At 41.3% G+C, this 23,830-nt stretch overlaps 1 protein-coding gene across 2 annotated transcripts; it reads right to left on the bottom strand.

Annotated features, from left to right (window-relative positions):
- Nucleotides 1–5,979: 5,979 nt before the first annotated feature.
- tbx20 (T-box transcription factor 20) lies at nucleotides 5,980–15,492 on the bottom strand. Of its 2 annotated transcripts, none has more exons than XM_072461368.1 (8): nucleotides 15,176–15,492; nucleotides 13,859–14,108; nucleotides 13,125–13,289; nucleotides 12,542–12,650; nucleotides 11,466–11,624; nucleotides 10,675–10,751; nucleotides 7,537–7,649; nucleotides 5,980–6,426 (listed from the first exon to the last, which is right to left on the bottom strand). In XM_072461368.1, the coding sequence occupies exons 1-8, from the start codon at nucleotides 15,300–15,302 to the stop codon at nucleotides 6,113–6,115; spliced, it is 1,314 nt and encodes a 437-aa protein (XP_072317469.1). In that variant the 5' UTR covers nucleotides 15,303–15,492; the 3' UTR covers nucleotides 5,980–6,112. The 2 variants fall into 2 exon arrangements, with proteins under 2 accessions (XP_072317469.1, XP_072317468.1); XM_072461367.1 differs by having other exon boundaries at nucleotides 7,537–7,653; nucleotides 10,676–10,751.
- Nucleotides 15,493–23,830: the final 8,338 nt, after the last annotated feature.

Genomic DNA, 23,830 nt, shown 5'->3' with positions numbered 1-23,830 from the left:
ATTACTCTGCACCAGAAAAGTCCATAGTGTCTCTTTGATCACGCCAAAATAAAGCTTCTACAAGTGTTCCTGTGTTTAATTTTTTAACTGGTTAGAGCCTTTAGAAATTTACATTTTCTCCCTGTGTCTACGTCTGTCCAAAAGGACTTCACAGCTGGGATTGAACCCTGACGTTTTGGAAGGCCTATCTGCGAAGCCACTACCGCTGAGCCACTCTCCTCCAGTGCCAAATGTTTTTCAGTTCTTTTTCTCGCAGTCAGTCTTTAGCTTGTTTCCTGCGGCATTAGGAAGTCCTGTCAGATCTTCTTTGTCCCCCAAACTTTGCTTTCATAGAGCATTTGTCCTAAACTCATTTGTGCTTGTTTGCCAGCAGGTTCCACATGTCACCACCGCCTCCTGCGCGTGTCTTTTGTTTTGTCCTTCCTGGAGCAGTCACACAGCCCGTTTGTTAAAAGCACTTTATCTCTAAATTTGACTTGGCACATCTTGTCGGGGCAGATTGCGGCCGACGAGGCTCGCCGTCTTGCAGATAAAACATGCATTAAATGACTTGTCTGGGCCCGTTCGCTACTCTTAGCCTATTAGCATATTGTTAGCCATTTGCCGAATTGTGCTGCAATGGATATGCGGCCATTAAGAAGCACCTCTTACTAATGCTACCGGGGTTTTTTCTCCGCCAAATGGCCGCTAAAAGCTTGGGAAAAAGAATGTGGCCCTAAAATGCAAAATTGATGGAAGTGGCATTGCATTCTGCTCATGCTCTTGACTGTGTAAATTATGCCCCAAAATGGACTCCTCGGGCCGCACTGTTGGCTCCAATTTGCCGACCCATAGCTCATGCAGACTCGTCCCTGCTCTTCCACTTTGCCTCTAATCGTATCAGAGCGACACAGGATGTTATTTATTTGTTTATCTATTTCTTTTCGAAGGATGGAGGTGATTCTTATCGTGGCAGCAGTAGAGCCGGTGAAACGTGAGCAGAACCGATCAGTCAGTTTTTCTGCGTTGGACGAGATGCCGCTGGTGATGGAGGATGTAGCCATGTTAGCGTAGCCTATATGTCTGCTGGAAATGAGGAACGGAGGAAAGAAGCAGGCTAATGTTAAGGTTTTTTAAGAAAGCATAGCAGACAGTGTAGATCTGCGCTATATTCCCCACAAAGTAGGCTAAAACTCTAATTCCCCAAGCCACCAAGAATCAAGAGTATACCCATGCATCAGTGTGTTGGTGCCTCTCCTTCTGCTTGTATTATTTTGCGTAAGACTGCTGATCTCGACAAGCAAATACGATCTACACAGACACAGAGCAGTTTCCAAGCCGCCCAGAGAAACCGTGCATTTGTAGACTTGTTGGTGCAACATTGAACATTTTACACAAATCAACTACTACTTTGTATAATAGTTCTATCTAGTAGCAATACCTTTAGTAAACTTTAGTAAAGTCTAAGACCTACAACTACAGTAGGTGGCGGTAATGTAACACTTGGATACCAACAGCCATGAAACACCAAAGAAGAAGAAGAAGATATAGTTCTCCTTTTAAATGATCAGAATTACTGCTCAACCAAAAATGCTGAAACAACACAAGTGCCAATCAGTAGCTATCAATAGTTGAAGTAGGCAGGACAGAATTTGTGGATTTTTTTACACTCTGGAGCTCAACAGGCCCACCTACCTCAAAGCCTGCTGCTTCCCATTCATGTTTTCCACAGAAATGCACTGTATGTTTAGGAGGCTAACCAGCAATATGGCAAAAATATTTTTCAAACTTTTTTTTTGTTTGGTTAGTTTAGATTAGCCATATTTGCCTCTACCTAGCTTTCAAAATCGTGTTATTTTTGTTCAGGGGTGATCCATTGTAGAGTTTTTCTAAAAGTAAATGCAAAATACTTTCTATAGGGAACCCGAGAGGTTGGCTCGCTGGTTTTACTCCGGTAATGGCCAAGCAATTTTTAGTAAGCAGGCAGCAGCTTTGAAGATATAGTGAAGTTTGAGCCTGGAAGACTTCCCCTGCTGCTTCACCTGTGCTTTACCTGCTGGACCTTCACCGCCCTGCTCTAAACTCAGCCCTCCGTCTCTACATTGAGCAGTTCGGCTTGCGCATAGTTATGTAAAGAAAGATATATCAATTCAGTTTTTATAAGTTATCTGTTTTTTATTGTTTACTTCTGTGCCTATTTTGTGTTGCAACACTAGAATTTCCCAATTGTGGGACAAATAAAGGCTTATCTTATCTTATCTTAGTTGTATTTCATTAATTATCTTCTCTTATTGTCTCTCTAGGTAGAAAGGTTTTTGGGAGTACAATTTAATTCAGAGCAGCACCAGACGTGCGTGAGGGGCACAGAGACGTGTGTGAGGGGCATAGAGGCGTGTGTGAGGGGCACAGAGGCAAACTTGTATGAGGGGCAAAGAGACATGTGTGAGGGGCACAGAGGCGACGTGCGTGAGGGGCACAGAGGCGTGTGTGAGGGGCACAGAGGCGTGTGTGAGGGGCACAGAGGCGGACGTGTGTGAGGGGCACAGAGGCGACGTGTGTGAGGGGCACAGAGGTGACGTGCGTGAGGGGCACAGAGAAGACGTGCGTGAGGGGCACAGAGGCGTGTGTGAGGGGCACAGAGGCGGACGTGTGTGAGGGGCACAGAGGCGACGTGTGTGAGGGGCACAGAGGCGACGTGTGTGAGGGGCACAGAGGCAGACGTGCGTGAGGGGCACAGAGGCGACGTGCGTGAGGGGCACGGAGGCATTTGTGAGGGGCACAGAGGCGACGTGCGTGAGGGGCACAGAGGCGACGTGCGTGAGGGGCATGGAGGCATTTGTGAGGGGCACAGAGGCGACGTGCGTGAGGGGCACAGAGGCGACGTGCGTGAGGGGCACAGAGAAGACGTGCGTGAGGGGCACAGAGGCGTGTGTGAGGGGCACAGAGGCGTGTGTGAGGGGCACAGAGGCGGACGTGTGTGAGGGGCACAGAGGCGATGTGTGTGAGGGGCACAGAGGCGACGTGTGTGAGGGGCACAGAGAAGACGTGCGTGAGGGGCACAGAGGCGTGTGTGAGGGGCACAGAGGCGGACGTGTGTGAGGGGCACAGAGGCGACGTGTGTGAGGGGCACAGAGGTGACGTGCGTGAGGGGCACAGAGAAGACGTGCGTGAGGGGCACAGAGGCGTGTGTGAGGGGCACAGAGGCGACGTGTGTGAGGGGCACAGAGGCGACGTGCGTGAGGGGCACGGAGGCATTTGTGAGGGGCACAGAGGCGACGTGCGTGAGGGGCACAGAGGCGACGTGCGTGAGGGGCACGGAGGCATTTGTGAGGGGCACAGAGGCGACGTGCGTGAGGGGCACAGAGGCGACGTGCGTGAGGGGCACAGAGGCGACGTGCGTGAGGGGCACAGAGGTGACGTGTGTGAGGGGCACAGAGGCGACGTGCGTGAGGGGCACAGAGGTGACGTGTGTGAGGGGCACAGAGGCGACGTGCGTGAGGGGCACAGAGGCAGATGTGCGTGAGGGGCACAGAGGCGGATGTGTGTGAGGGGCACAGAGACGGACGTGAGGGGCATAGAGGCAGATGTGCGTGAGGGGCACAGAGGCGGATGTGTGCGTGAGGGGCACAGAGGCAGACGTGTGCATGAGGGGCACAGAGACGGACGTGTGTGAGGGGCACAGAGGCAGAAGTGCAGCCATTAGAGCGCCCCTCTAATGGCTGCGCCCCCCACTTTGAGAAGCGCTATCTTAGAACTTTTACAGGTTCTATATTATGAGTAATGCCATGTCATATTTTTTTCACCAGAAAACATTGTGATTTGTGTTGTAATTCGTTATAGTTAAGCTTTTAATCTAGCATTAGTTGTAGTTAAAGTACTCCCGTCAGCTTCGGCCACTAGATGGAGTTGTAGGAGAAGCTAGTATCTGAAAAGCTTAGATTGATTACTTGTACAGTGACATGTTTTATAAATCCCTCCTCTCCTTAAATAATAGGCTGTAAATAAAATAAAGCAGTCATTAATAAGCCGTAGTGTTTGGTGATATATATTTGTAAAGTTTACAAATCATTTCCAACTGTGGCATAGTACATTAAACAATTTCCCCAAAGCAAAATAAATATATTGCACTTGATAAAAAATAACAAGAAACTATTAAAAACAAAATATCAAATCCGGCAGAAATCAAACAGAAATGTGTGTCAGTGGCAGCTCATAACAATGAAACTCTTTCACTTTTTACATTTTGTACAATATTCATGGATCCGATTTATTATTATGTGCAAGATTTAAAGATACTGGTACAATAAAATGTTGTGGAATGTTTTTTGTCCTCGGGCGAAACAGAAAAGTAGCGGAAATATCACAAATAATTGTCTGCTCAACCTGTTTAATGAATAGAACTCCCGTTGTTTTCAATGCAAATGTAAAACACTGTAGGATCTTAACATATTATAGTCATTCATTCATTCATTTTCTACCGCTTTTCCCGTTAGGGGTCACGGGTGACTGGAGCCTATCCCAGTGACTTTGGGCCTTAGGCAGGGTACAGTGAACAGTGGCCAATTCGTCACAGGGCCAACAGACATAGACATTGACACAGATTACCATTCACTCTCACTTCATTCTCACATTCATTCACTAGGGGTAATTTAGAGTTGCCAATTTTACCTAACACATGCATGTCTTTGGATGGTGGGAGGAAGCCAGAGAACCCGGAGAGATATATTATAATATGAAATAAATACAATATGTTTAATTGCTGCCTGAAACAGCGGTAAAAGAAATCTTGAATTTTGCATTGATACTCTAAACGTTTTGTTTTGAAATAAAATGAAATGTTGTAGAGCTGCCTTAAAGCTTTAACCTTAACTAAACTAAACTAACTTTGATTTTCTATTTTCAATGTAAGAACTTGACATCAACCCTTCTTTCAATGGACAAAAATGAATAAATACAGTATTCAATTAAAAAATGAGAATAAATGTTGTCCTATCTTTGCTTGATTATCCTTTAAAATACAGCAAAAATGATGCCAAAATGAAAACCTTGTAATAAACACCCCGCATTATTGAGTATAAGGTTAATCCAGTGCGTTTGTCTACTGCAGTCAGCATGCGTCGTATGGTCTGCTCATTTACACTGAGGAGCTTCTTTGTACATCGAGTGTCATCATCATCATCATCATCGTAACGTTGTGTAGATCAGAAATTGTAGTTGTGTTTTTTGTGGGGGGTTTTCAGTCTCTGGATGTTTTTTCGGGTTGCCAGCTGCCATGTCTAGTCTTGAGACGTTGCTACGACAATGAACAAATATTAGCTCAGGGTCCTTCCAAGTTTGATTTGTTATTTATGTTTTCGCATTGCATTCTTCACTGTTTCACTTTCCTTCATGTCCTTTGAGTTGTCCTTCCACAGTCAAAAACGGCCACCGAAGTAGAAACTTGTTGGTGCTACTTTGCAGTTCTTCCCTCCACAGCAAAACGTTTACATGAGTTCAAATAACTTGAATTCAGAATGTTTGTAATGATTCGAGTTTTTACTTGTTTCAAATATTTGATGTTCTTATTCTACAATTTCTTTAAGTGACAGGATTCCAAAAATAAATAGATTAAAGGTCCCATATTAAGTGATTGTTTATACAAGTTGAACAAGTAAAGCATTGCTTTTGAAATTAAAATAAAAAATGCGATGTCATCAATAAGCAACGTTTCATCCAAAATTCATGTACACTCTAAATGCAACTGTTTAAACAATAATTTAACAAAATAAAGGTCTATTATCAGGTCATTATTTATCAACATCGTGACTGTGTCATTTGTATAGATTTTGGCCCTTGTTTACAATATGCCTGCTAAGTAACAATAACAGTAGTAGTAACAGTAGTAGTAATAGTAGTATCAGTAGGTAACAGTAATGGAATCACCTCTATCTATGTCTGCTATCTGCTGTCCATGTCCAACCAGGGAGTAACATTTTAAACATAATGAAAAATGTCAAACATTTAAAATCTAAACGCAACATTTTGGTGAAATGTGTCATGCTCTTAAATGTATCTGAATTCAAGTTGTTTCAACTCATGGAGACATTGTTTTACGCTGTGTGTCGTCTATGTACAAAGAGTGAGAGTTTGGGAGTCATACGAAGGGCGTCATGACGGTGGAGGAGTGGCGCAGTCCCTGGATGGCAGCGTAGGGCCCTTGTTGGAAGTAGTGGTGGTAGCGGGGCATGTGGAAGGAGGGGAAGGTGGGCCCGCTGGCCTGCATGCTGGAGGCCAGGGCGGTGGGTGTCAGAGGCATGCCCAGGCGGCTGTAGGGAGGCAGCGAGCCCTGGATGGGGTGGGGAAGGGACTGAGCCGATAAGGACTGAGGGTGCTGGAAGCCGGAGAAGCCCGAAGTGGTAGTGACCCAGGAGCTCAGTGACAGGTTGTCTGAGGCTGTGAACGCTGATCCTGGCAAGCACAAGAGGAAATGTATTACAGAAACAAATTACTCATATTATAATAACAATATATTGTAGGTACAAAGTATTGAAATGTTGGCACTTGGCAATACGCTCACTGAGGAAGGCTACTGAAAACAATCTTGTACAGCCAAAAAAAGGTGCCCAAATACTGTCTTCAAATTTGGAAAACAGAACTTTTCATTTTTAAATTCTTTAAGGAGCCCAAATTATTCACACTAGGCCAGAGCAAGTTTTGCCATTGCTATAAAGCTAACAAAAACACTTCAAAAAGGTTAATTTTGGTCTTCCAAGTTATTTATCAGATATATATACCTTTACTTTGTGCTTTGCAGAGAATAAAACAACCTATAATTGGATGCAGACAGCACACAGTGGTCTCATTTTCAGTATATAACAGTACTGGGGCCAAGTTGATTTTTCATTATTAGTAGTATTTTTTTTTTGTATTATTATCATTTTTATTTACATGAAAGGTGAGACGCTGAGGGTGAATTAAATTTTGTTTTTACATTTAGAGGTAAAATCTCTTCTGAGGTGAAATATTTTCTGTAGTTTACATACATAAATGTAAGCATTCCAAGATTTCGATCATAAAATGTTTTCATATAAAAACAAATGTGTACAAATGGCCAAATTTCACAAAACCATTTACAGAGGATTTCGGAGGATCTTATTTAGTATAGGAAATTTAGAAAAACTTGAATCAGAATCAGAAAAGGTTTAGACATTTAGTCAGTGAACAGAATTCACAGGCTTGCTTTGGTGATTCGGTGCAACATACAACAATGAAAAATAACAAGACTGTAAAGTTTGGTGTGTATAGGATCTACTTAAAGTGGTGAACTTTATGTCTTAAAGGGGAAAAAAATGGCATTTGGCAATAACGGCTTTTAAAGTTACAATGCCCAATTTAAATTTCATTCAATGAAATAATAAAACATGTTGGTGCAGACAGGATAAAGCTTATTACGCTGAGACACCCAAATAAGGGGTTTTGCCTGTAGTGCCTCACATAGAGAAAATAAGAAAACTGTTAAAAAGTGCTAATCTTCCAGATTAGTGTCAATTTTCCATTTTCAGATCCAGTCTGTCCTACCTCTGGTGTGGGGGGCGTGGCTGTCGTCCCCCAGGCCCTCCTCATCGCCGCTGTAGGTCCTGATGGGTGAGCGCGCGTACGAGTGCTTGTGGATCAGGTTCTCCACACTCTCCCTGCAGCAGAGTCAAAAGCACAGGCCCAACATAAATCTCTACACATCTCAACATCAACACACTTGCCTTTATTCAAATATAAAAGGGCTAATGTTTTCCATGCATGATAAATCATTTGTCTTTCACTTAGGTTGAATTTTAATCAAATGACATTTTAGAGCGTATACTTTTTTTTCTTTCTTTTTAGGAATCTTAGGCATAAAAAGTTATAAATTAATCACTTTTTTTATTGTCGATCTTGAAATCAAATTAAATGAATATACGCACATAAGTTTTAGGCTTTAGTTTATAGCATCATATAATAACCACTACCAAGAACTGAGAAACAAAATTGACCTTAAAGTGATATTTCGTGCTGTATACGATTGCAACAATAACTGTTGTATTGTCACACTAATATTGTACGTTTTTTGTTTCACTATAACGGCTAAAAACCGGAGGGAACTGCATTGACCATGATCCTTTACTGCATTTCAGTGCAGACAACATGGAGACAAACCTGTTATTTTTGCATTTTATATATGATTGACAATTCTATGAGGCTCCTCAAAATATTGCAGTACATATTGTAAGCGCTCTATTGTACCAAGAGATTTAGATAAAGAGGTTCTGCACTGACATCAATACAATGCTCTCAACATTTAGAATTTATATGGAAAATTGGAAACTGAAAGTAGTTTCTCAGTTGTTGCTCTGACGGTGCAAGACAGAATTAGGAGATAAAGGACACTTCAACTCACTCCACAGCAGTAACTAAGCTAATTTCCTCAACACACAGACTCAGAAACATGTTATTTAAAGACAGAAAAGCAAACCCGTTCAACAGCGTGTGCTCCAAAGGTCGGTATCAGTGATAAATGTGGGCGTAACTGTAGTGTTCCTGTTGTTTATCTGGTTTTCAACAACTGTTTAATTTTATTTTTTTAGATGTCAGGTACAAGCGAATTATTGAGCTCTTTAACCATTTGAATGTTGTGACGTCATCTGCATAACCTCCATCGTGCCACCCCTGGCCCACGACCTTCTCTTTGAGTGAGTGTTCGCGCTTGTGGACGTTGCATCCCACAAGTGCATTAGCTCATTTGAGTCTTGTCGGACAGCTCTCCTCAAACACAAATTGTTGGGTCTTCGGAGCCAGAGTGTGTGTGGCACCATGCCTCCAAATTATGCCCCCCCCCCGTCCCCTCACTTTCTCCCTATCCCTCCCTCTCTCTTTTCAACCAGCAGCAGGCCCCAATTAGGTTAGGAAAGTGCAATATCTGTCAGCGAACGAGTACAAATGTGTGTATTTTTATCAGCGCGGTGCTCGGGCCCCCCTCCTCGACGTTTGGCAGGGAAGAGGAGAGAGAACGAGAAGAATGGGGAGGGAGGAGGGACAGGGTGGGCGGGGCACGCTGGTTTCAATCAGTCAGAGCGCCCAATTGGATTAGAGTTTGTTTTAGTGCAGTGGGTGACTCCAGACTAATGTGATTTCTGCAGCTCCCTGAAGACCAATTGATCAGGGCTAATTCACAGGCCTGAAAAGAGAGAGAGAGAGAGAGAGAGAGAGAGAGAGAGAGGGAGAGAGAGAGAGAGAGAGAGAGAGAGAGAGAGATAGGGAGAGAGAGGGAGAGAGGGAGAGAGAGAGAGAGAGAGAGAGAGATAGGGAGAGAGAGAGAGAGAGAGAGAGAGAGAGATAGGGAGAGAGAGGGAGAGAGAGAGAGAGAGAGAGGGAGAGAGAGAGAGAGAGAGAGAGAGAGGGATAGGGAGAGAGAGGGAGAGAGAGAGGGGGAGAGGAATAAGGGGGGAAGGCCGTCTGGTTGGGACATTTGGCTTCGAGATGTTTAGGACGAGACAAGTGAGTGCAGGTGGTTGGGTTTTGTCAACTGATTGTTGGGAGAGATTGTGTTGGAATTGAAAATGACGGGAAGTGTTTTTTTCTGATCAAAAAAAGGAGTTGTGTGTTATGGAATGTGACCTCAAACGGAGGGCCTTTACTGTTCGATGGGTGAGGCACTCTTTTCAAATTGATTTCCAAACAGGCAACAAACAGACGTTGGACTTTTGTAAATTTACCATACATTTTTCCCATTGGCTTTCAGAAAATGTATTAAATGTATTAAAATAAACACTTGCTCGGGACTAATCAGCGACTGAACATTTTATTTGTAATTTGTTTCTTAAATTGTATAAAATGCAATGCATTTCTTTGTGCATTTAGCAGAATTTTAAGTTTTCTATGTGTTTTAGTGACAGAAATCAAATATTATGGATATTAGTTACCACATAGCTGCTTACTCTCTGGGAGAAATGAATGGGAAATTTACGTGGTCTGTTTTTGTGTTCTAACAACTGCTATCAATCCAGAGTAATGAATAACACCACACCAAAATGATTTCACTTTCATTTGTGTTGACAAAGATGATGATAAATTGTACTAGACATTAACCATAAAATGATAGCACCCTCACCTGTCCTCTTCTTTGCATTTGAATGTTATACCATCACTTGAACAGAACATTTTACTGTAAGACAGTTTTGATTTGTTGAATTTCTGTTTTTGTCTAGTTGTAACAAATAATTTTTTGTTGTAAAAAAAATAGTGCACAATATTTGAGATATTTCATTGAACCCAGAGCAAATTCTATCTATTTTCTTTTTGTTTAATATCTAAGTGTAAAACAATGGATGAGTGGATTCATTTTGGTAGTTGTGCTATTTTTTATTCATTTATTTATTTGTTGATTGCGATTGCTTAAGTGCTGAAACACGATAAAGCTGTGATTCTAAAAGGAAAGAATTTGATCTCCAAGTGCCACCAGATCAATAGAAGAAATATTTAAACAAGAAGTTACCCAGAGGAGGATAAATAAGTGGATAAAATATACTAATATATCAAACATTAGAACTGTGGAGGACCTCGCCTACTTTGTTTAGCTCAAATTTCAACATTTAGACTTTATACTTGAATAAACAAACGACCAGAAGAAAGAGGCTGAAAGACTGCTGTGTGTGGGCCTGTTCAGAGTGCAGGAGCCCCCAGTACCTCTCCATGTCGGTGAGCCGTGACGAGTCTCGGAAGCCTTTGGCAAATGGGTTACTGTCGATCTTCAGTTTGGTGATCTGACACAGAGACACACACACACACACACACACACACATACACATACATTCTTTTTAATTGACCTATTTAACAATAACTAATAAATGTTGAATTAATTTATTTTCAAGTAGCATTAGATCCCATAAAGTTATGGAAAAACATTCTAATACAATTACTCAAAATACCAGTATTTTACATTTAATATTTATATATTACCGGTGCATTAAGGGTGTGTGATATTGACAAAAATCATGATATTCACTGATATTCACTTGAGCATCCCAACAATATTCAGACGACAATATGTCAGTCCAACAGAAATGTGTTAAAACATGTATTTTTTAAACATGTTGAGGTTTAATTATCAGACAAATGTAAAACGTCTGTAAAATGAATAACAAACGTGCAAAAATATCACCACAAAAACAAAAGTTTTTGTTTTTCTACACTTTTTTATTTTATTTTTACTAAAAACGGTATACGTAATATTCAAATTTTGCATATCTTCAAAACAACATTCATGCTATTATTTAATTCAATTTCGATATATTGTCCACCTCCAATTGACATATTTAGTGTACATAATAAACACAAATAGCCTGCCATTTTAAGAGCAAACAAGTCAATAACAAATTCTACTATGAATTAAATATTTTTTATCTGTGATCAAAAGACAATTGTCATAGAAATACTGCGTGTGCGCGTGTACGTGCGCGTGCGTGCGTGCTCCTCACCAGCTGGTTCTGATAGGCTGTGACTGCAGTGAAGACCGTCTCCACAAACACAAAGGTGCGGAACTCCTCTGACTTGAGGTTGAGCAGCGAGGCCGTGTGCTCCTTCTTCTTGATGATGTGGACGCGCGGCTGGTACTTGTGCATGGAGTTCAGGATGATCTGTCAGACATGATTTTACAGTGAAATGGAGAGGCGTGGTAGACAGCAGAACAACAGCAACAGCAGACACGCAAATGCAAAACAAAATCCATTCTGTCTGCAGCAGCTGAAGGGGGACATTTTGATAACCATAATTCACTGGACATAAAATAAATATGTTCCACATCAAAGTCTCGTTCAACAATTACATGGATAGGTCTATATTTTTATTTTTTTTCCACACAAGTAGCGATAAGATTTACAATTTATGTTTTGATTTGAGTCAGATTACAGTTTTAAACACGCCCAGGAGTATTAATATTTGAGACTGAAATCTAAACAGCTAATAATAATAATAATAATAATAATAATGATAATTATAAAGAATACAAGATTAGAAGGCCTGTGCATGTTAAAACAGGATAGTTCTTGTTTGCAGATAGAATTTGGCTACTGTAAATAATCGCAATCTTTGATTGGCTCATTCTAATTGCACTTTGCGTAATGCCTGCATTTGATTTAGCCTATTTTGACTATTTTGTCCGATTCTAGGACTTTATTTGAATAGGGCCTTATTGTGGGTTTATATGTGATATAGACATCTATGTTCAAAATTACTCTTTTCATTGCAACTTGAAAGTTCAAATTGTTCTTTTGTTCCATAATATGATAAATTGTGACCTGCTTTGACTTAAATAATCCAAAACTATATCTTAAAGGGTTTTAAAAGATGATTGTATAATTTGTTGTAGGTTGTAAAACTATTTTTAGCCAATTTTTAGTCTGTAACTTCTAATAATTATAATAATTATAATACAAGGAACTATGAAGACTATGCTTTTTAAATAGTAAAGACCTAATAATAAGTAAGTTAACATTTTGTATATGTGCCCACACACGTTAAACAATTCGGTGAAAAATGATAGATGGCATCTCACATGTCCGTGCTGGTCCAGCTCGTTGTTGGTGAGTTTGACTTTCTCGAAGGACACCATCTGTTTGAGAAGCTGCTCTCCGGTGAACGGCGAGTCCGGGTGCACGTACAGCCTGACGCAGACACGGCAATTGTTGGAGAATTAAAAACCGAGTTGTCGTGTGTCCATGAAAATCAGGCAAATGGGTTATAATGATTATCAAGTGATCTTTATTTATGTTGGCGGCTTATCATTTGGAGAAGGAATGCAATTATGTTAATATTAGCCAATTAGTGAACGGAACAATAGCCGATCTATAGATGGGCTGTTAGTTGTGTGGCTTAAACAACAACAACAACCACAACCACAACAACAACAACAACAACAACAACAACAACAACAACAACAATGTAACACACCTCTTTTTAAAACGATCTTCTTTTTACCTCACCTTCAGTAAAATATACATGGACTATTTTTTCCCCCAGTGAAATATTATCCGTGTGGGCTGTGTTGGCTTAAAGCTGCTGTCACGTGGACGGTGTGGATCAGAGGCCGCGCGCTAGGCCTGTGCTGCCCGTACTGGAAGATCAAAGGATGGACTCACCTGGCCGGAAGTGGAGGGTCGGCCTTTCCCGCCACCAGCCACGAGGAACGGTGGTAGGCGTAGCGGTAGCGCTTGTTGTCCACCGGCACAATGTCCATGAGCACGATGTACCGAGAGTCCTGCTCCACCCCGGAGAACGACACGCGGATGGTGGGGAACATTCTCCTGCGGCCACAAGGACACACGACAGGACACTTTAGACCGAGCCTTTATCTGAGCTTAAACAGTCCATATCTGGGGGATATTAATAAATGTTTAGCTGCAAAACACACAGTAGATTTTGAACTTTTCCCCACGCCAAGCGCGTTTCGTTCTCGATGGGGGAAAAAAAATACCCTAAGCGCATGGCATAGTCCAGAAAAATAAAATGAAAATAGCCTACAGATATATTCATGATAAAGAAGCAAATACGTTAATTTAGCAACAATGTTAATATATTTATCAAGCATAACATTTATCAGTGTTAAAAAGCGTTTTGAAAACGTGTCCCCAGGCCGCATTGTGCGCACTGATCTATAATCTATTCCTTTAATGAATTGCACAAATAGCTACTTAATCAATAGGCTAATCGGCTGATTAATTAGACAAATAGTTTACCATATTTATGTTATTGTATTCTAGCCTATTATAAAACAAAAGAAGTAAAACAAGAATGAGCGGGTAGAATAGGACCATGCACTCATAGTAGGCACATTCTTGGCTAACTGGCCTGAAGAGCAGGTGAACGTGCTCACCTGCCAGACTTGGTGATGATCATCTCGGTGCCTAGCTCGTGGAACTTGTCCCACAGCTCCTTGGTCTCCAGGCTGCAGCTGATCTTGGCCATCTCCTCGCTGGGCACTCCGGGGTTTGTGGGGATGAGTGGTTCCGTGCACACTGTCGGCGCGCCCCCGCTGCTGAAGTCTCCGTGCGCATCCAGAGAGGCCAGGTCCAGAGAGACCAGGGCCTGCTGCTGCTCACAGGAAGACTTCTCCACGAACTGCTCTGTGCGCACACGCGGACACGGGTCAGGGCTCGGGCTCCATCGGGAAACTGTACCCATTATCTCATAGTTTACTCAAAACAACAGTGGAGGACATAAAGTCACACTGCATAACGCCACAGCGAGCAAGGCAGGCAAATTGTTTAATTACATTTTTATTTGAGTAGCTTCAAAATCAGTGTTGATCATCAGCTATATAAAAAACACAAGAAACAACGCCCAATCAAGGTCAATTTTAGGACTATAGTTGAATAATTTCTGGAAGCATGGGCCTATAGTTTAACAAACACTTATTTGACTATGCATTGTGGATTATTGTGACAAAATAAAGTTAAATAATTGGATGAAAATAAAATGAATTACAAATTATAACTATATTATTACGAACTAAATCTTTATAATTGTGTAAACATGGGCTAATTACAAAAAAACAATACCACACATATTTTGATGAAATCACCAAAATATACATTTTACTGTGTATTTCTAAAGTCATTTTTAGCATATACGTTTTGACAAAAGTCTTCATTCAATCAATGTCTTTCTGGTTGTAGTGCATATATACCATTTTCCGCATAACTATTGTACGCACTATTTAATAGCTCAAGTAGATGTAGAAATTTGAAAAACTATATACTACTACTATACATCTATATATCTTTATATATAGATATATAGTTTGCAAATGTATGTATATATGTATATACTTTTTACAAATATAAAATGAGCCCATCAGCAAGTGAATTTAGTCTATTGTATTTTCAAATAGACTAACAGAAGAGGTAAACGCGTGATGTGCGTATTTATAATATATACATTTTCCACACAATAACGTGACTTCTATGACCCTGACACATTTCAATGCAGACATGAATAAAACCGACATCTTTAAAATGTCTCCGTGACATTTTCTGGTTTTCTACAAGATTCGATTCAAATTGCGCTTTAATGTACAGACTGTAATGCTGTAAACCAAACAAATACACATTTTCCTTATTAGATCTACCCTTGTCTTGTCACGGGACTTTCCCGGGCGCTTCGTGGAGCATCACGCTGCAGCTGGACTTACCGAGGGGCTTGATCGTGCTCTCCTCAGCCTCCTTGTCCTTGGGCTTACCGCTGGACATGAGAGCGGCTATGGAAAACGCGTTGGCCCGCGACGAAAGCTGTGGTTTGGGGGATGACGTATACTCCATCTCGGGATAGTCCCAAGTATTCCTGCAAGTCCAGAGGGTGTCCCGAGTGCTTGGAGACGAGTCAAGAAGAATGTGCAACAATGGGAAAGGTGGGTCTTGGATGAGTCCCGTTACGCGCAAGAATCACAAACTGACGGACACATATTCCGCATCTAAAGAAGACTAAAGCCAGAACAGAGGCCGGCTGCGCTTTGGGACAATCCAGTCCTTCTCTCCCTCCTCATTTTATCCCAAAGAGCCGTCCAATCAGAGGCTGAGGGAACGTCACACACGCTCCCGCTGTCCCGCACGCACAGACGTTGCGTAGACGCACCCAATCGCATCTGACACATCTGATTTCAGAAAGGGCTGAGGTAAGCCTGTGGTAAAAGCATGGGATCATAAATAAAGCCGTTACAAAAAGTAGTCATGACGGCATCATAATAATACATTTAAGTGTTTGGTTTAAAATGTAGGTACTGTTTGTCCAGCTTCATCTTCCAATTGCCTGTATAAATATTCTGCCGAGAGGAGTAATTATTGGCTATATATAACTGTTGTGTGGAGAGACCTATTAAAAGAAAAAAAAAATTAAATGTAAATATATCAGGAAGAGATTAAAACATCTGTGATTTTCAAAAGAAGGGTATATAGTGATCTGTCTCCTCTTTTGTGGTTAATTTCATGGTCCTACAGACACATACTCTAAATATATTGCCCAAAACCACTTACCTCTTGCACTAGCAAATATCATTAGGCTATTCGATTTAAAAAAAAACAAAAACACACATTTAATTAAAATAATTTAATAAAACCACTGACATTGTCATCAGAAAGTCACAATAATAATTGCAACATCAAGTCAACTCTTAGCAGGAAACAGGAAAAAAATATGTTTAGCTGCGGTAATAGGTTTTATATACAATACAGAATGTGTTTGATATCTGTGATGGCAGACATTCAAATGAGTAAAATAACTTTGAATAACATTTGTGTGAACATTTTCAAAAGCACAATTTGTAACTTGCGAATCCCTAAAGACTTCTTCAATGCCTTTAGTTTTTTGTAAAATTGACTGATGGCCCTTTTTTCCTTATCTTTTTGCCATCTTGTCTTTAATTTTTTAGAACTTTTGACCCATTTTGAGGGCAAAAAAAAAGAGAGAGAGAACTTTTCTGCACCTTTCTAAATCAATTCCAATCACTTCCAAAACGTTTCTTTTACTAAAATATTTTTTTTTAAAGTGTGTAATTTCACAATAAAATGTTGAGAAGAGATTACACTTCTTGTTTTTGCATGGAATCGCAGCATCTTCTGTTTTTTATGTTTTATGATTAATGCCCAATTTCAACGTGGTATAGGAAGGTCAAACAAGTTATTTTAGGATAATAGCCCTTCTGTAACAGTGGAGTTTGTCATAATTGTGCAAAGTGTGTGAGAATAGCAGTGCGATGGACCCACAGGGGCAGCAGTCTGGGGTTAATCTGTCCTGGGACACACTCCACTGAGCCCCTAATCTGTAACTGTGTCCGGGAGCCTCCATGGACTTTCCCCAATTACACCTCTCATAATCCCCACGGGTGCTAACATGAAATGATGACTTGAGACAATACATGTGAGAAGATATCTTGCTGGATTCTCTGCTGAGTAATTTTGTGATTTCTACAGAAACATATTTTATTTTTGAAAATAATATTAGAAGGTTATTTTAGAAACTATTACATTTGAGAGCAATGAAATATAACATTTCTCTAAATAAATGTATCGGAGAATAACGTGCCTTTCAAAATATGTAGAGGTCTAAACTCAAGGTTAGCTAGAATTACTGTTATAAGTGCGTGGAGACATAAGTGCCATGTTGAATTTCTATTTCCATTTTTTTGCACTTACTGTTTCAGCCCCACTGAATCTGTCCATTTAGACTTTGGATGGCCTCAAAGAACATGTTTGTTCATTATTATAGAAAAAAAAAGTTTAACCATTATTTATCCAGGTATGCTGATTGAGAACCAATTCTCATTGGTTCTCAATCTGCATAACTGGATACCTCATAAGGTGAGGAATTGTAAAAATCTTGCTATTATAACCTATAAAACAAACATGTTGATGTGATACAGACCTACAATGAGTGTTCCAAGCCTTATTCAGGGTGTGATGGCTCATCAAAACTATATCAAATGCAACATTTTGATTGATTCACTTAACTTTCTATACCCTCTGGGGCCCTCTGCTTTTAAGATGCGTCAAGTTTCAAGATGCGCCCCTCAGTCAGTGTGTTTACATGATTAAGAAAAAAATGTTTTTTTTATAACATTCGGTTTTGACGTCTTGACGAAACTCTGTCCTTGTCCAAGTGTACATGCAGACGAGAAAGTCGAATTCCTGACAAGAACGTGTCGTCCTCGTAAAACTAGGTGGCGATATGCGTCGTTTCAGCGGACTAATACCGTTCCGGTTGACTTTTTGCGTCACATATAAATAAGATGGATAGTCGTACAGCTTTGTTCATCTCGTATGTAATGTCCGCGTTAGTTATTGTGCAGATAAAGTGCACACTAACCCTGGTGTTTTTGAGAGGCAGACAAGAACGCCGTATGCTGTTGGAGGGCTACAACAATAGCATGTCTTTGTCGTTTTGTTCCGGGGTCATACGTCAGCGTGGGCCGTGGAGCATGCGCACAAGCCTTGTCTAGTTTCAGTGCGATTAAGGCGTATACATGCCACGAGGAAACCGAACACAACCGCATAATCTGGGCATCTCAATCGGAGATTTTTAACGCCGATTTCAATCAGAGTAAGGTATTTACATGCACACGAAGATGTCTAATTGTATCGGATTAAAGCAAAAATTCTGTTTTTTCGTTTGCATCCAAACGTACCGAGTGAAAAAACCCACAACACCACAATGGATAGAACCACACATGTGCACCATCGGCGAGTATGGTAAATAGAAATAGACAGACAAAACATAAATATTACAGCCAATGTAAAGTTATAACTTTTTATGTATGGTGCTGTTAAATATGAACATTTGTCAGGATTTTACGAAGCCAATTACCTTAAAACAACAACGACATTGTGGTCCATTTTAGTGGATTTCCCTCTTTGTCCACTCCATACGGACCTCAGTGCCTCGGAGTGTGCCACTTGGACATTTCCTATCGCAGATGAAAAACTCTGGACTGATGAAAGAAATGGCTTTTTTATTTGCTCTGCTTTTAAGTCGATAGGGACTGAAATCCAGTCTAGACATCAGCGAGGGCACAGCTGTTATCAAGCTAAATGTTTTCCTTCCTCACTCGCTCGTAGAGATAGGATATCACTGGCAGAGAAGAGGAGTGGAGAGGGTTTGCAGAGGATTTGAAGATTCATGGCTCATTGGCATCATTAGTTTGTTTTGTTTGGACTGCGCTATGATTTGAATAATTGAATTGAATAAGCTATGTTGTTCATTTAAATCCTTTCTATACATTTTTCGGCAAGCAAAATCCATGGATGAGCCCTAGATCTTTAAAATAAACAAATAGATTGGCCGACCATTGACTGATTCGCAACTCTTGTTCGATGCATCATCTCCACCGAGTCCCTGAACGCCTCACGTCTCCAAAGCGCTGACTGCAGACTTCTCTCTCCTCCACAATGTCACAGCCTTTCAGTGAGAGCAGTGCCAGACCCGCACCCACTAAACCTATTAGGAGACTCTCCAATGCAAATCCTCTGCTGCAGATATTTAATAAGAGACCTGCACAGCCCAATTCGATTACCGCGCAATTGCCAGCGGATAATGTGCTAAAAGCTTTCCCACCAAAGCGTCACTCCTTCCCCAATATTATTCACACTTTGAAGGGCCAGAGCTTTACAGAAACAACCAGTATCGGGAGACTCTGGTTAAGGTCAGAGCGGCTAATGTTCTTTGCACATTTCTAAATTAATCTCGAGAATTGTTGACCTGGCTTATCACCTTTAACTGTGAACAGCTGAGGATAGATTTGTAATCCCAATGCAAAACAGCTGGTTCATTTCCAAAACACAAATGTGGAAATTTGAATGTGCCTCGAGAGGATGATACCATTTTGCATGCCACATCAACTACTATGGCAACACTTAAATACAGGAGTTCGTCTCGTCTCTGGATTAAGAAAAGCATTGGTTTTGTGCGGTCATGGGGACTTTCTGATTCTCTTTTGTTCTGTCAGTATTTTTCTTTAAAAATTGTCACATTATATGATTTGAATGAAACGACTTCCTGAGCTTTGTTTGCCCTTAAAAAAGCACTGGACCTGCTTCGTGTTTTGTCTAGTCCCTCCCAGAGTAAGACTGACTGATTGAAAGCTGGATTATTAAAGAAATGCACTAAAACATGGTGATTGATGAGGGTAAAAAATGACATAGAGTAGAAAAACTAAATGCAGTTTGTCAGAAGTGAGATACCGTAAGTTTGATTTTGTTCTAAATATGAATATGAATATGAGGTTTTGTTTCCCATGCATCACTGAAATAAGCAAATCTGATTGCGAAACTCTGCTTTTTTTGTTTTGTTTAACCTGAGACGTAGCAGAGGTTGTAAAGACCAGAGACTGAACAATCTTATGTATGTACAGTAAGTATAACTGCAGTGAGAACCAGTCTACATCCCAGGATTGACAGATTGGTCCAATAAAAATGTCATCAACTCAAAACGACGCACAGTGGTTTGCTTTTCCCTTACATGCTTCTCTGCAGGTTTTACTGCTGAATTTTTCTGAGACAAAGGATGGTCTGGGGCATCTCCTCCCAGATCTGGACCAAAGCATCACTGAGCTCCAGGAAAAAAGAATGGAAGACAGAAAAGAATGTCTACTGCATCCACCTGTTAAAAGTATTTCTGTTCTAGAGCCTGTACCGTGTAAAGTAAGCATAATGCACAGAGAACAAGCAAATGTGACCTAATTTGCCTCATCAGTTCCGAGCACAATGAGGCTAAAACAGTAGCTACATCAACACATTCTTAACAGTCAAGGTCAAACAAGCACTGACATTATCGGGACAAATCTGGTCTGGCCACGGTCGAAGTCATGCTAAGAACACAAGAAGCTCTCAGTTTAACAAAGGAGGACTCTTTTGTATGTATCTCAGTGAGCAAACACCAAGTGACTGTCTTGCCTTACTCGTCACACCTGTCCGTCCAACAGTGCATTTGATCATTTTGCCATTCTGAGCAGCAGCAGCTAACAGGATAGAGCCCAGCAGCAGCTCCAGCACTCAGGGATATGACAAGGAAACCTTCCCGACAATTATTCTTGGGATAAATGGCATGCGCGTGAAAAGGTCAGCAGTAAACGCCGGCCAATTCCCCCCAGAGTGGAATCGGAGTCAAAATAATCGCCTCTTGATCGAATTTGATGCTGGGACATTTGAGCCTCTGTAATGAAATGGCTCTTGTTTTAACCGGACCCCGTCACCTTCCTGACCATTTCCCAGCAGATTACAGAGTGCAGTGCGGGGGCGACCATTTGCCTACAGGGAGATATTCAATACACCAGGATAGCTTTGTTTTGGCCATGTAAATCCGTATTAGGGCAGGCACTAGCGCATATTACAAGGATGTCAAACAGGACGCGCAGTATAACGCTAACTGACTGACTTTTGCTGGGACAGTTCAATATTCATCTCTGTCATGTCGTGTCTTTTTTTCTTTTTTTTTTTTTTTACATGAGCGAATACATTTGCGGCCATGGTACACTTTGGAGCAGTGAGTTTGAACTCCAGTAAAGTCTCTGTATAAAAGTGATTTATTTTATTCGAGAAACACATCATTTTAGATCAGACTGTTGATGTCTTTGAAGTTAGTCATGCTTTCAGCGAAGTGGACTAAGCTTCACCTGCTGTACCCGTTCAGCCCCCCTCCCTCCCCCTCACCCACACAACACACACACACACACACAGTTCCTCCTCGATCCTGCGCCCTCCGCTCATATGACTAATTAGAGCAGGCTCTCGCTGCGCTGTGCTCTTTGAAGCTCGGCTCTGGTGCTAATTGCTGCGCGGGTCTCGGGCCATGGTCAGGTTAAGTTCAACTGCAGGACCATGTCTGTGCTGTCTGAGCCCCTCCACATCCAGATTAAAATCCTTGGCAAACACTCAGAGGCGGCCAGTTAATTCAAGCAGACTTTCCAAATAATAGAAATTGTTCAGGAGTTTAGCTCTCAAAACACAACTCTCAGCTTGGCACTGATTAGGAAGCATTAAAAGCTGAAGTCAGTTTTCATAGTAACAAACCTTGAAGGAAAACCTTTATAGGACCTGATTCCCAGCGATGACAATATTATTCAGATTGAAGTGCACTTTTAGACATGTATGCAGTCATAACATTTGATTTTAACTGTTGGGGAAAGTCTAAAAGTTCTGAATGCAGTAGTTTAGCTTAACCTTCTGTACGCTCAGCCCCTCCTCCTGTTGTTTTGACCCTACTTGGGACTCAGTGGGATTACCCAGTGACTTGGTGAAGGACAGGTCAGATGTAAAAGTGGGGAGATTTGGAGGAGGATGTGATGGATCAGGGACCGATGAGGCAAAAACACTAATGCTTTGTGAGAAGGACATGCAAAGTTGATCAAGTTCAAAAGACAACTCAAAGACATCTAGAACAACCAATCATTATCTCCCCCAGGGCCTGACCTTGGTGCTGGTGAAGAGGAGGAGATGGAGAGGTTGAGGTGGGTCTTGTTTCCGCTGCAGTGGGAGGTGTTAGAGACCTGTGCCTGAAGCTAAAACTGGAAAGGAGATAGGAAGTGCATTCACATGAAATACATTGAGTCAATAGAGATAATGTGATTAGTGAACAGACATATGTTTGAAGTTGTTTTACAATTCAGATTATGAAAATTTACAAAGCTTAGTTGTAGCCTTGTACTATATCGTACAAGTAGTCCTTTTGAATGGCTGAAAACTTAGTTCTGTCGGTACATTATTGTATTGGAGATTGTTCTGGTCAAACAAGTGTCAAATCTTTAACTGTAGATGTTTGACTTGGCAGTGCTTGTGAATAATTGATAAGTTTGTTACTTAAAAGGGCTTATTCATTTCCCATATGTACCCAAAGACAGCGTGACAGACACTGACGATTGGAGAATAACACAATAACACCACAACGCCCATAGCCTTTTAGCAGGGACACTGGAGGTTTTAGCGACAACGCATCGTGCTAAAAGCTAACAGCTAGCCCGACGCAGCTACACAGCTTTAAGTAGCACTGCTGTAATTGTGTTGTGACTGAGCAAAGCAATGGAGCGAAGCTGAGCCGACCCCCTGGAGGATTGAGGAGGATCACAGAGCCATCTCTAAATATGGCTTGGGGTCCGGGGAGGTTTCCGGGGACGATAGACTGTAGACTTCACCTCTGCGTCTTTGCAATAGTCTGACCTCCCCTTCAGAAGTCCACACTTCAGCTCCACAGATTTTCACTTCGACAAGAAGAACCAAGGAAAGATGCTTTCACAGGAACTAAGAGCATGAGGTAGAAGGTCATGCACATTTGGTTTTTGCTTGACTGATTTATTTATTTATCTAACTTTCCTGGGCAGTGGTTCACTACCTGCTTTTCTCCACCAGAAATATTGCTTTCCTTGGAATGTTTGATAATATGGCACCAAATGTATTTTTGCATGCATTTCATCAAATGATTATTTTTGAACAAAAATACACTTGAAACCATGTACTGTGAGTGGGGTGCCATTTGCTTGTTTCCATGAACATAAATAAGTCCAGAATAGTTATATTGTGCACCTTTAAACATTTCCATTGGTTTAGATGGAAATATGTTAGACGTTCTGTCCGTCCTTGTATCCTTGCCATCTGTATTATTACACTGTGTAAATAAGACTTGCTCATGTTGCTACTGTGGAGGGCCTATGTGTAAGCAAACTGCTCGGTCACGGACATGAAACACGACTATATTTTTTATTGTGATGGCTCATTGCTCAAGTGCTTGTTTGCACATGCAAATGTGGGCACATGTTAGGGTCCAGTACCAAACTTTGCACTGGGGCCCCACACTACCTTACGCCACTGATCTATTTGATCTCATATGATGTGCAACAACCACTGAGTATAGAACACATTAGTGTTATACTATTCCTCAAAACTCCCGATCTAGAGTAATTAGTAGGAGGGCTAATACAATTTAATTGATTAAAAGTAATGGATGATTAAAATAATTATCAACTAATTTAGTTATTGAATAACTGTTACCGGGTCTTTTGAGCCGGCCACATACATATACCACAACCCTAACCCATCTAGTATACAAGATGGAATTGTTAGTTGCTGCCCTAATTGGCAGTCTAACTGAGCCAAACTAAATATCCGCTGCACAAATTCCTGTCTCCAGTGATCCACTTTTTCATTTTGCAAGCTGTATCAGACACAGATTTGCTTTTAGCCTGTTTTTGCATATCTGTGAGAGGATATGTGTAGTGTGGTTAAGTGCAGAGTGGGCTGCTAGGGCCCATGGGTGCTGAGTGGGCTGGGGTGCTAACAGCTGGCCCTCAGAGGGGGGCCCGGCACCTCAT

The sequence above is a fragment of the Eucyclogobius newberryi genome, unplaced genomic scaffold, assembly GCF_026437365.1.
Source record: "Eucyclogobius newberryi isolate DKJ021-1_F unplaced genomic scaffold, fEucNew1.0.hap1 SCAF_3, whole genome shotgun sequence".
NCBI lineage: Eukaryota > Metazoa > Chordata > Actinopteri > Gobiiformes > Gobiidae > Eucyclogobius > Eucyclogobius newberryi.
Note: the sequence above shows the minus strand (reverse complement) of the source record. Positions and strands in the feature narration are given on the sequence as shown.